This window comes from Adiantum capillus-veneris, chromosome 11, assembly GCF_014529385.1.
Source record: "Adiantum capillus-veneris isolate H3 chromosome 11, ASM1452938v2, whole genome shotgun sequence".
In the NCBI taxonomy this organism is placed as follows: Eukaryota; Viridiplantae; Streptophyta; class Polypodiopsida; order Polypodiales; family Pteridaceae; genus Adiantum; species Adiantum capillus-veneris.
The window spans coordinates 86,598,901-86,611,737 of NC_140941.1; the positions used below are offsets into that span (position 1 = coordinate 86,598,901).

The 12,837-nt window shown below is 42.5% G+C and overlaps 1 protein-coding gene across 1 annotated transcript; it reads left to right on the top strand.

Annotated features, from left to right (window-relative positions):
- The first annotated feature begins 1,408 nt into the window (after positions 1-1,408).
- LOC147447587 (uncharacterized) lies at positions 1,409-2,829 on the top strand. The gene has a single exon (XM_086523311.1). The coding sequence runs from the start codon at positions 1,706-1,708 to the stop codon at positions 2,564-2,566; it is 861 nt and encodes a 286-aa protein (XP_086379437.1). The 5' UTR covers positions 1,409-1,705; the 3' UTR covers positions 2,567-2,829.
- Positions 2,830-12,837: the final 10,008 nt, after the last annotated feature.

A 12,837-nucleotide genomic window follows, 5' to 3' on the forward strand; every position in this document is an offset into this window, starting at 1 on the left:
CTCGTGCTAGTCATAATAATGTCGTATCAGGAACAATTTTAGTGGCCAATTTTTTTGGATACCTAGTAAGACTTGTTAAGGTTACAAGTACTATTAAACAACCTTAATGGAGGATTTTTTATGCATATAGCAAGACTATGTATTGTTAATGAAAATCTTTTGTTGTTTCTGTCTAGATGTGATTTATTTTTCACATTTTGTTATGGTTCAACGTTTTAGCAAGGCTTTTAACTGATTTCAGTGGGAAGTATCTAGTTTCTTTCATAGATCTTCTCACCATTCTATTTTATGTGTGCTATGAGCATAACGTGGTCACGAAAGTATAGGTTCGGATCCCTTTTTGCTAAATGCATGAACACTAGGTGTTGTGGGCCCTGGTGTTTAGCAAAGGTAGATTTGTGCATGCAAGTTCATGAAACTGATAGCCTATGAAGAATTTTGTACTATATATGCAGTCTCTCTATGAGATTTATTTTAGGTCTACCAATCACCATAAAGAGGTCAGGGCTCGGTTTGGGTGCTTGTAGACAAGTTCACTAAACTTTGTAAGTTTCTTTAGTTCCCTATTCCATCTCTAAAGTTAACCAAGTTTGTTGTCCATGATCGTTTGCTGACTACTTGCTGATTACTCAACAATGTTCTAAGGAATTGCGACCCTTGTTTACAAGTCATTTTTGGTGGAGTGTTTGTAAATGGTTGGGAGACACACCTAAGCACTGCTCATCCAGAGATGGATAGGCAATTCACAAGTGTTAATCTCATGCTAGAGGATATGCTAGGATCATACGTTAGCAAGAAGCAATCCAATTGGAAAGGTTATCTCTCTAGTTTGGAGTTGCTATCTAGACGCAATGCCATGTTGCACAATCCCTTCATGTTTAGGTCAAGTTCTGATCAACCTTTGATCACCAGCTATTTGCTACGTATCACCTTACATGCAAAGAAAAGTCCCGTGCTTGAATGATGAGAGGTGATCCTCGCAAATCAATGTTCAAGTGGGGAATGCTCAACCCATGAAAGGAAACCACACTTCAATTAGTATAACTTGAACTGCAAGATAGTATGTGGAAGAGAGACAACAATCATGGTGTGACCATCACTTGGGATAAGGTCATGGCCATAAACATCAGACTCATGTAAGGTAGAGAGTTAGCATTGGAAAAGTGACTCTGGGGGAAGAAAGCGAAGGAACATAGAGACAAGAGAGGTAAATGTGTGATGGGGTAACAAGGGGGGGAGATGAAAAGGTGCGTAGGAAGGGGCTCTAGGCTGGGTAAGCATGACGGCAGCAGGGAAATATCGGCACCGTCTGGGTGCCACGTCGTCCGCGGCCCGCCGCCTTGAGAATCATGCAGGGACGCGTTACAAGCGGACGGCTCCTTTTATTATTGGAGTGTTGGATCTGCGGCCTACACCTACACCCGCAGCCTCTTCTCTACGTCTAGCCGCTACCTGTTATTAGCAGCCAGGCCCAGCACTCCTCATTAAAAGCGTGTGCGAGACGCAGCCGGCCAGCCTTCGCTGCTCGCGTTCACATCGTGCCCGCCATCGCCCGCTAGGTGCTAGCTCTACATTGCTTCTTCCAACACTATCCATTAAAGCTGGCTATGGCGATCTCGTAAGAATGCGCTGATTCATCTTTCTTCTCTACCGTCATCACCACCACCATATGCATTACACACATACCCTTTGCAGCCTCACCTAAATGGCGGTCGCTGCAGCCGAATCAAGCTCTGGCTATGGCTATGGTAGCTTCTTGACAAGGTGCAAGGTAGAGGGCCCTGCTGCATTAAGCTTGCCAACAGATCAATTGGAGGCAGCTGGAGAGCCTCCACATTATCGAGGTGTGCGGCGGCGGCCGTGGGGCCGGTTTGCTGCGGAGATTCGTGATCCAACCAGAAAGGGCCGTATCTGGCTCGGCACGTTCAACACAGCGGAGGAGGCTGCACTGGCCTATGACGCAGCTGCCAGATCCATCAAAGGGGAGAAGGCGAAGACCAATTTCGACAAAAGTTTGCCTCCGTCGATCAAAGAGACGTATCTTGCAGTAGATAGAGCTTCCAAGATTGAACGGGATAACAGTACTAAGTGTGGCAGATTTGGAGGTGTAAGATCCCTCAAATTAGGCAGGGCAAGAGGCCCAAAAGCAGCCTATAGCTCACCGGCAATGGGAGATTTATGGATGTCAGGAACATTGGGGCCCCTTGACATCAAAGAGCAGCAGAATCCTGAGGACCATATGTTCAGTAATTTGTATGGAACATCTTCATCTACGTCGTCGATGGAATATCTGCCGCATGCAACAATCAAGCTGCCCCGGACACCAAAGAAAAGAATGCTTAAGGATTGCATCAACTCAAGTGACAGAGGCTGTTTGGAGGCAATGGGGATTAATGACAGTGAATTAATTGAAGATGATAATCAGACGAAAGGAGATTTCAAGAGCTCTATCCCTTTTACGCCTCTCCGGCCGCCGCCCAACTCACTACCCTCAGAATTGGCCTGCACATTTATCCCTTTCCTAGACCTCAATGTGCCTTGTTGTGCCAAAGGAGATGCATGTTGAAGAGATACAATTGGTCAATCCTGAGTACAGCAGCTTTCTCTTCCCATGCTTGTCACATGGAAAGGAAAGCAGCTGTATTTAAGTGATGGTCATCAGTATAGGGCTGTTTTATTTCTGTGTTTTTGCTAGTTGTAGTATAAGATACAGCAATGTGAGGCATGTGCAGATGATGCCCCTTGCTACTGATCTCTGCTGATATCAAGCAATCATGTATGATTGACATGAGATATCCCTTCCTATAAATACGGTGCTGATTTGCAATATTTACATTCGTTTAAATTATGGTGCCACATTCGTTTTTTTACATTCTCATGTAGGAAAAGGGAGCCTTTTTAAGTGTTCTTCATACAATGCATAACATCATGAGCTTCTGCTCGGGAGGCACCGCATACCTAGCTCAGTACGATTGGGGGCAGGGGACCACCGGCCCCGATCGGTACCCTGCCCCCAATCGTACCTAGCTAGTTATGCCGTGCCTCATCCCTCACAGAAGCTCATGATGTTGAGGTAAGGCAATGGTCACGTGAGGCATAGTTATCAAGTATTTGAACAAATAACTAAGCCTCATTCATGGTCACACTCACAAAGCGGCATTAAATGAGTTACTAAGCCTACTTTTGTAACTATGCCAATTTTGGCATAAGTTGTAAAGTTCAAGGCATAGTTGGGAGAATGGATGAATAACTAAGCCTCGCGTAACCCTTCAAGATGCTTAGTTATTCATTTTATGCTTTGTCTGGGCATAGTTGGCATAGTTATCAATAACTGATAACTAAGCCTTGCGTGACCATGTCCTAAGTCATATATTAATGTGGAAATTATTGTGAGAATCTTCCCAAAACTTCGTGAACAAGTATGTGTGTATTCACATCAAATTATTTCTTCAATCAAGTCTTACCTCTTACCCCCTCTCGTGTGGAGTCCCCCTTAGACAAAGCAAAAAGATACAGAGCTACTCCCCAAAGAGTTGTAGTAACGAGAGGCAGATGTACAACCCGAGCTAGATCTTGAATTTACAAAATGTTTTACCACCCTCTTAAGGAGACATCCACTAACTGCACTAACTAATATACTAGGCCTTTTATTTAGTTTGCTTTTCATCTCCTTTGCATTTAATTTGCTTTAGATTATAGCAAGAGCTTGCATTGTCATCATGAGCACTATCCTTGGTGACATTTGGTGCACATATTCTATTTTTCTTTTGGTAATTTTGGTCCCTAAACATAATATGGTTCACTTTCATGATATCATTTTCTTCGAAATTTTGTTCATTAATAATAGAATTTTTTTTCCTTAAGAAAAGACTCATTTTCTTGAACATGGAGTGCTTTTTTTTTCTTAACGAGCCTAATTGACACAAGGCCTCAGCTACTTGAAGTTTTGTAGTAGCCCGAACATTTTACTTCTTGCATCCCATCAATTATGGAGTCTAGAATGCGATCTTTCTAGTTACCCTCTTCATATTGTGATTGTTTCGTATAACAAGCAATTTTAGTAGCTTATTCAAGAAACTCATGTCTCCTAGGCGATGTGAATTGACTAGTTTCACTTTAAGTAGTGTGTATCGGTTGGTGTTTATTTGTAAAACATGCATAATCTTTGAAGATGCGTCAACGCGACAAGAGCTTGCGAACTTGCATTGCGAGGACGCTTGTGCGGACAAGGGTCGCTAGGTGTTGGGACTGAAGGTGATGATGGAGTGATGACAATAGCAACGCTGTCTCGTTGCTTTTTTTAAAAAAAGATTGCAAGAGAAAGCTTGTGCATCATATGAGCTTATATATTTGTTGGTCTAGTTGGGAAATGGATTTTGTACGTGAATATAAGTGGGGCAAGACTTCGAAACTGGACACAATGCCTTTTATTATGAGTTGTTGTCAAGGATTTCAAATTCACGTGATCACGTGTTTTTTTTTCATGATCACACTGTTAATTAACAAAATTCTCAATTCACAAGTCTTCACATTCATAGAAATTGGCGTGGTGACTTGAAGGGGATCGGGAGGCGTAGTGAGATTTGCCCGCCGGTATAGCTCTGTAGCTCGTCGAGACCCGATGGGATACAAAGGACACTCGAAGGGTTGCGGCCTCGATGGTCTTGCTTCGTAGCTTGACGGGCTCCTAGGGTACCTATAAATAGGACCTCTTATAGGGGTCCTGTCATAATAATCAATATCTAATTCTCCTAAATGATTTTCTCATATTAAACTGATCATTTAATGTGGGGAAGTGCCAAGGGAGAAAAAGCTAGAATATTGGTTAAGTTAGCAGACCGGCCACAGTAGGGATCCAAAGGAGGGAAAATAGGGATCCAAAGGGGGGGCCATCTGCAAAAGAGCCATGTGAAACAATGGGCCAAAAAGACCCTAAGGTTCAGCCCATTAAGACTTCCAAAATGCTAAGGTTCCAAAATTCAAAGGTTGTGTCCAAAGGTTAACCCTAGGGAAAATTGAATGCTTAGTGTGAGCTCAAAAAGTCTTTGCATATCCCTACATGGGAGGGGGCGAGCCCCAAAGCTAGGGGATGAGAGAGAAAGCTACACACACACACACACAGGCTCCCTTTACACAAAAGGAATGAGGGACACATGTCAGCTCCCTAGGCCAGATGCCCACAAGGTGTGTCCAATTCCTATTGGAAGACCCTTGAAGTGGACCAATGAGAATTAAGCTAGAGTAAATCTAGTTTAATTAATTTAAAAACATTTAATAAAAGAAACCAATAAGAATTAAGTGTCCTAGAAGACTATTGGGCAGTCTCCCAAGGGGTCCAATGAGCATTCAGGAGCCCCATGGCTTGCCTGATTCCTATTGGCCAGGAGGCAAAGGGGTCCAATGAGAGTTTAGTTTAATTATTTAATTATCTAAAGCTCTCACAAAAGGGGAAAGGGGGACACATGTCAGAAGGCTATCACTTATGCTGCTTAATCCCTATTGGCTTGACCTGGGGAGGTCCAATGAGGCAAAAGCCAGCCTAACTTAGCAGCTAGGGCTCGCCCAAGAGAGAGAGAGGGCTGATTTTTGCTTGGCATTGACACACACACTCTCACACTTGACCATGTGTGAAGGGAAAATACTCTATCTCCTCCCAAGCTTTAATGGAGAGCTCATCACCTACTCCAAGCTTGTGAGATAGAAGCCTACATCAACTCTCTCTTGGCATGTGGATGCAAATCCGACCAAGAGCCAAGCTTCAATGCATGCTCATCTTCTCTACCAAGCTAATTACTAAGCTAAGCTATGCTAATATGAGTGATTATGTGAGGAGATGTACTTCTTTCTCGTAAGATACTTCTTTTTCCTCTCAATCTACTCTCATACCCTGCTAGCTCTCACCATCTTCGAAGGTGTGTGAGGTCTTGGGTCTGAGAACGGGGATAATTCAAGTTGTGTTTGATTAAGTGTTTTGTTTGGTGTATGAAGCTTCCATCTTCATTGCACTAGCTAGTCTTGAAGGAACACAAAAAATTGTATTGTACAATGTCTATCTTGATGGGAGAAACCATAATACAAAGCCTTTTGGAGGGGGGACCGGCTCCATGCAAATCCGGTCCTCAACTGTTGTCAATAGCTTAATTGCTCTCTCTTTTGAAAGTATTGTCGATGCTATCTAACTAGGTGTTATGCTTTTTGTTGCTCTCTCCACCCAAGCACTCTTGTAATTCTCATTAGGAATCAACTCTAATGAAATGCCCACTATGTTCATGTTAAATTCCGCTACACAAAAGATTTTAGGTCATTAAATGTTATAGGTCCCATTTTCTTCACAATTCTCACTTCCGAGTCTTGACTTGCACAGGTATGCAACCAAAGAGTCATCACAAGAAACACAGAAAACTACGATATAAATTTTTAGCTTAATTTTATAAGCTCTAGTTTTACTATTTTGTTTTTAAGTTGGTTTACTTTTTTTAATAATTATTTTTTAGTTTTAAAAGTATGTTGATCTTGCTTTTCACGTCGGCATTGGTTCTAATATTGGATCGGAAGTGTCGCTGTGAAACGCTAGACCATCCAGCAATGTTTTATAACGTGTCGCTTGTGTTCTGTTAGCACCAAGCTAACTCGGATAACATTTTTCAGAGCTTTTATTGTAAAAACACTTATTATTTTAATAAATCGAGAATGTTGTAACTCCTACTTTCCAGATAAATAGTGTAATTGATGAGTCGGGGTTACAAGCTTCCAGATTGTATCAACCTATCTCTAGTTAGAGCTCCATATTATTAGTTTTGACCACAGAAACATTGGTTAAGGTATAAAAGCCATTTTTTGTAAGTTTTTGGATAATAGAATACAGCGTGAGCTAAAGGCGCTCACTTCTCTCCTTCTCGCACTTCCTACTCTCTTCTCGGTTGTCACATTGCAGTGCCGTTTGTTGCGTTGCAACCGCAGGTAAGAGCTCTATACGTTGACGTAAATATTTCATGGTAATCCATAGCTTTTGGCGTCGTCGATCGACGCTCTAATTTCATCATAAGTAATAATTTAAGCTTAAAAATCATATAATAAGTATAGGTGAGATATTGGAACATCATTGCTAAGCATTTAGATGTATTCTGGATCGAAAACGATTAGGTCACAAACTTACTACTGTTAATAATCGTGATTTTTGCACTTACTTAAAAGTGAGAATTGAAACCATAAGTATGTGTGCTTAGGTCTTATAAACATGTCCTAGAAGTTTCGTAACGTTTGGATGTCATTTGATGTTGTAACAGTTATGATTTATTTGCCGATTAGCGACTAGCTTTTGATGATTTCTGTCATTTGAGTGTAGCTTGAGTTAGATGCGAGTTGTCTGTTGTTTTTCAAGAGATTGAAAACCTCTTGTAGCCTCTATGCACTATGAGTCAGCTTTGTCCCATGGATTGACAATTATATTCGTGGTTCTCGCTATGTCTACAATAAGATAGGAGTGAGGTTAGACATCCGTCCCACATTTGGCGCCGCTGTCCGGGAATGAAGAGACTTAAACTAGGAAAAAACACGAGCGTTTTGTGTAGTTGTCCTTTAACTTTCTTTAGGATCATCTAGAGTCAAAACTTTCTTTTGAAAACCGCATAGCTTAAGATTGTCATCTTTTGCTGTGTAGAGATAGCTTGGAAGTAAGCGTCCTTGCTAGGTACCTTTTAGGATTGTAGGACTGTAAGATTAGATTACGATTTTGAGAATGATTGATGGACAAGACAAGTGTTAAGATCAAAGCTCAGAAAACCATAAAAAAACAAGAAAACGGATATTTGTGGACACTTTCCACAACCCTATTGCAATAGAATCTAGGAGTAGGGTAAGTAGAATCCGAGGTGAGATCTTAGAATATTGCTCACTCGAGAAGAATCAATTGTAAGTTGTTTATGTGAAGTTACAGAAATTCAGGTCTACGGCTTGAAACAACACCAAAAGACTGTCAACCGCTGAATCCGGGTGGAGATTATGCTTTAGAAGTTGTATGAACCAGTGGGTAAGCTTAAGGACGCATTTGAGGTAAATTTTTAAGAGTTTGTAAATATCTTTTTCTTGACATTTTAGGCCAAATTCAATTTTGACTTGAACTTAGAGGCTTAAAATAGATCATAAAAAGACTGTCCAATTGAAAAAGTTAAAAAAGTGCTCATTTTAGGCCAAAAGTAAATAATCGTGATTATTTACTTTTAGCTCAAAAGTTAGTAAGGTTGATACCAGAGATTCTATGCATGTGCACTACAACACTACATGGAGATATCGACGCGCGTATATCGACGAAATTAGCGGGCGTCGATATACGCGTCGTAATGTGCGTCGATATACACGTGGAAAGGTTTTATTTTCCACGCGTATATCGACGCGTATAGCGACGCAAAAAAATTTGGGGGAAAAAAAACGAAACCCGTGAGCAGCAGGGGCCATTTTCGCCTGCGCTCTGCTCAAATCTTGACCTCCACCTGCTGCGCAGGTATTATGCCCCCCCCCCCCCCCTCTCTCTACATCGTGTGTGTGTGTGTGTGTAGGAAAGAGAGAGAGAGAGAGAGAGAGAGAGAGAGAGAGAGAGAGAGAGAGAGAGAGAGAGAGAGAGCGGTGTGTGTGTGTAGGAGAGAGAGAGAGAGAGAGAGAGAGAGAGAGAGAGGTGTGTGTGTAGGAAAGAGAGAGAGAGAGAGAGAGAGAGAGAGAGAGAGAGAGGTGTGTGTGTGTGTGCGCAGTAGGAAATAGAGAGAGAGAGAGAGAGAGAGAGAGAGAGAGAGAGAGAGAGCGGTATGTGTGTAGGAAAGAGAGAGAGAGAGATGTGTGTGTGTGTGTAGGAAAGAGAGAGAGAGAGAGGGGGAGAGAGAGAGAGAGAAGTATGTGTGTGTGTAGGAAAGAGAGAGAGAGAGAGAGAGAGAGAGAGAGAAATGTGTGTGTGTGTGTGTGTGTAGGTAATCAAAGAGAGAGAGAGAGAGAGAGAGAGAGAGAGAGAGAGAGAGAGAGAGAGAGAGAGAATTAATGTGCTTAGGAAATTAAAATTTAAAAAAAAAAATTAAAGAGAGAAATGAAATGAAATGTTATATTAACATCTTCGAAAGGCCAAAGTGACCTATGAAACATGAGACAAGAAAGTTACAATGTGATGGATCTGATACAAAGTCAGAGTAAGAAGATGACAAAATAAAATATTATGGAATCCTAAACTGCTGGGTATGGACTAAACGGCTAAACCAGCTAGCTGGGATAGGTAGATCATAGGAGATCCAACAGCTGTCGCTAGCGGATCTCATCAATCTTCTCCATGGTCAGTAGTCTGACCGGGCGTTATGCATGTCGAGCCAAAGTGACCTAGCTAGATCCTCTGATGCAGCCTCTGTCGATGTTGTGTAGTCCTCCGCAGTCGTGGACGTCTAGATCTCCCTAGCTCAGTCGCTCGTTCGATCAATAGAGAGATAGGGAAGTAGAGAGAGAGAGAGAGAGAGAGAGAGAGAGAGAGAGAGAGAGAGAGAGAGAGAGAGAGAGAGGTAAGTAGAGAGAGAGGTAAGTAGAGAGAGAGAGAGAGATAGGAAATAGCTAGAGAGATAGAGAAAGAGATTTATATATATATATATATATATATATATATATATATATATATATATATATAGAGAGAGAGAGAGAGAGAGAGAGAGAGAGAGAGAGAGAGAGAGAGAGATAAGAAATAGAGAGATAGAGAAAGAGAGTTATATATATATATATATATATATATATAGAGAGAGAGAGAGAGAGAGAGAGAGAGAGAGAGAGAGAGAGAGAGAGAGAGAGAGAGAGAGAGAGAGAAGAGAGATAGCGAGAGTGAGATCGAGAGAGAAAGAGAGATCGAGATCGATTTTTTGAGCAAGAACCATGCAAGGCTTCTAAATCTTTCTCAAGTTGCTCATCCATCTCCACATTATCTTCTGGCTTGGACATGGAGGCCCCGTCCGGTTTACAATCAGGTAGAAAACTTTCATTGGGCTGAGAACTTCCATGGCTTGTGCATGTGGTGAAAAAAACACCAGGATGGGCATAATATCCTTGGAAAAACCTGTGCAAAAAATTGCAAACAGACGGAACATTACAAAAATGACAAAAATGGTCATGCTGTAATATATGATTCATCAAGTGCGGCATTGGAAAGCTTTCTCTGATAGGCTACCTCGGAATGGAGGCAGGTGGGTTCGTAGACAGAGAAGAAACTATGGAACTAAAAGAGGCAAAGGGGTTTTGCCTGCCACATGCATTGCCATGTACACCTGGGAGTGCACGTATGTGTCTACCCATATAGGATTTGACCAATAAAGACGAGATTTTGACCCGGTGGTCCTGATCTCCGTACACCTCTGGACCGAGGTGTACGGAGATTGGGCAAGACTAGAGAATGCGAGGTAGTTTACATTGTGAGGAGTATATATATATATATATATATATATATATATATATATATATATATATATATATATATATTAAAAAAACATTCATAATCATTGTAGATGGCAACGTCATCATCTAACATGGAGGAAAAAGATTGCATGCTCGTGCACGCTCTGCAAGTATCAAATCCTGCGCAAGCGTAGGATATGTAATGAGCATGTGTACAAGTACGAAGAGTTTGCTAGAGAAACTGTACAGAATCTGAGATATGACTCCTACGGAATGGGCATTGATTTTCGCGACATAGCACCTACATCTGAGAGAGAGAGAGAGAGAGAGAGAGAGAGAGAGAGAGAGAGAGAGAGAGAGAGAGAGAGAGAGAGAGAGAGAGAGAGAGAGAGAGAGAGAGAGAGAGAAAAGATTATGCGTGAAGGTCCGACCAATATAGAGCCACGGATGGAAGCAGAAAAGGGCTTACAGACAGAAGACGACGGCATGGAGGAGATGCTGGATGCCTTCTTCCAGACAAGCGAGGAGAGCGCGAACGAAGCAACACCAGAAGCCGTGCGCCTATCTCCAGAAGACATGTTGAGGAAGTTGGCACGTCAACCAATCTATGAAGGCGCCAAAATATCTGTGCTTCGTACCTGTCAGGGTTGAAATCGCACGACTGGCATAAGTTCTTGCAATTCATTCTTCCAATTGCGATCAAGGGGTGTTTAACGGAGGAAGTGCGGACCTGCATATACAAGATTTCAGAGCTAGTGCGGTGGATCTCTTCCAAGGAGATACGGGAGGAATCTATTGCAGTCGCAAGGGCTAACTCCATTGAGGCAGTTTGCATGATTGAGAAGTATCTACCCACGAGCTGCCTAACTATCCAAATGCACTTACTCGTCCATGTAGTAGATGAGGTTGCAGTGGCAGGTACAGTCCACAGCCGTTGGATGTTCTTTCTAGAGTGGTTCATGAAAACACTTAAGGGTTTTGTTCGCCAAAAAGCGCGTCCAGAGGGGAGCATGGCAGAAGGATGGCTGGTGCAAGAGTCTCTTGTATTGACGACCGAATTTCTATCCGTTTCTGACCCAGAAATGCCTCGACTGTGGAGCGATGAGGAGGATGCAAGACTGGTGGGAGAGGAGCTGCAAGGGCAAGGGGTGCCGAAGAAAATGAACCAGGCCATGCGAGAAAAGATCATGAAGTTCTGTATACTAAATTCAGCGCCGATGCAAAAATGGCTTGAAAGGTACGAAGAAGAGAAAGAGAGACGCAATCTAGAGCGACAGGATTTCAGGCGAAGTCGAACGACTAGAGGCTTACCCTTGCCAGACTATCTCGCTCCTCTACCTGAATTCCCTACAATGGCATGGTTGGACAAGACAGTGAGAGCAACTCGACAGATCGGAGAACCCATATCTCTAGAAGAGGAAGAGTTGGCTATTGGATGTGACTGGAAGTATCATACATACATGGCACTATGGTCGCATGGAAAGCATTTCAAAACACAACAAATTGACAGCAGAAGAAACACGTTTGAAAGTGGGGTAATGGTTAGTTTCATGCAAAAGAGCAGGGCCAGTGCTAGAGACACGAATGAGAGTACTAGCAACCTGGATTACTGTGGTCTAGTGTCAGATATCCTGAAAGTAAGCTTCAGGTGGTTTGAGATGTTTTTGTTGGATGTGAAGTGGTTCAAGGTGATTACTTCTGGTCGCAATGCAACGGTACGCAGAGATGGAAACAAACTTGTGCAAATAGACTCTACAAAGACTTGGACAGATGCGAGCGACACATTTGCTCTCCCCGAACATTGCAAGCAAGTGTTCTTTGTACCGGACCCTCGAGAGCGACAATGGTGGTTTGTGATTCAGGTTGCTCCAAGAAATAAACAAGTATTTGAAGGGCAAGATCTCCTGGAGGAAAGTCAGTCAGACGACTTCTATACTACTGTGACATTAGATGAGATGGACGAAGGTATGGCAGAGGAAGCTGACAGATATACGAGGGATGACGTAGACGAGCCAGAATTGATAGTTGTAGATGAAGATGCAATGGATGAAGACAATCTGCCAGAACGAGTTGGGGCAGAGTTATGTTTGCAATTAGAGATAGACGATGATACGGTGCAAGATCTTATCGATGATGCCTCACTCGTCGAGGACTAGGCCTGTAAGTGTTTGTGTGAAGACTTTGATTTAAAATTAAGCTTAAAGTTAATTTAAACAACTGTGTTCTGACGCTTTATTTTACTTTCTTTGTGTAGGACTTTAGTATGGCAGACGAGATTCCAGATCCCGCTTCCATGAGTGCAGATGCATTCATGGGCTTCGTTACACGGATGACGCCTGCTCAGATGGCAGAGGCTTCTCAGTACTGGGTAGCCAAAGGCACGGGTACTACGCCTCCGAGCTTCACACCCGAGGGACCGACGCCTAGGGG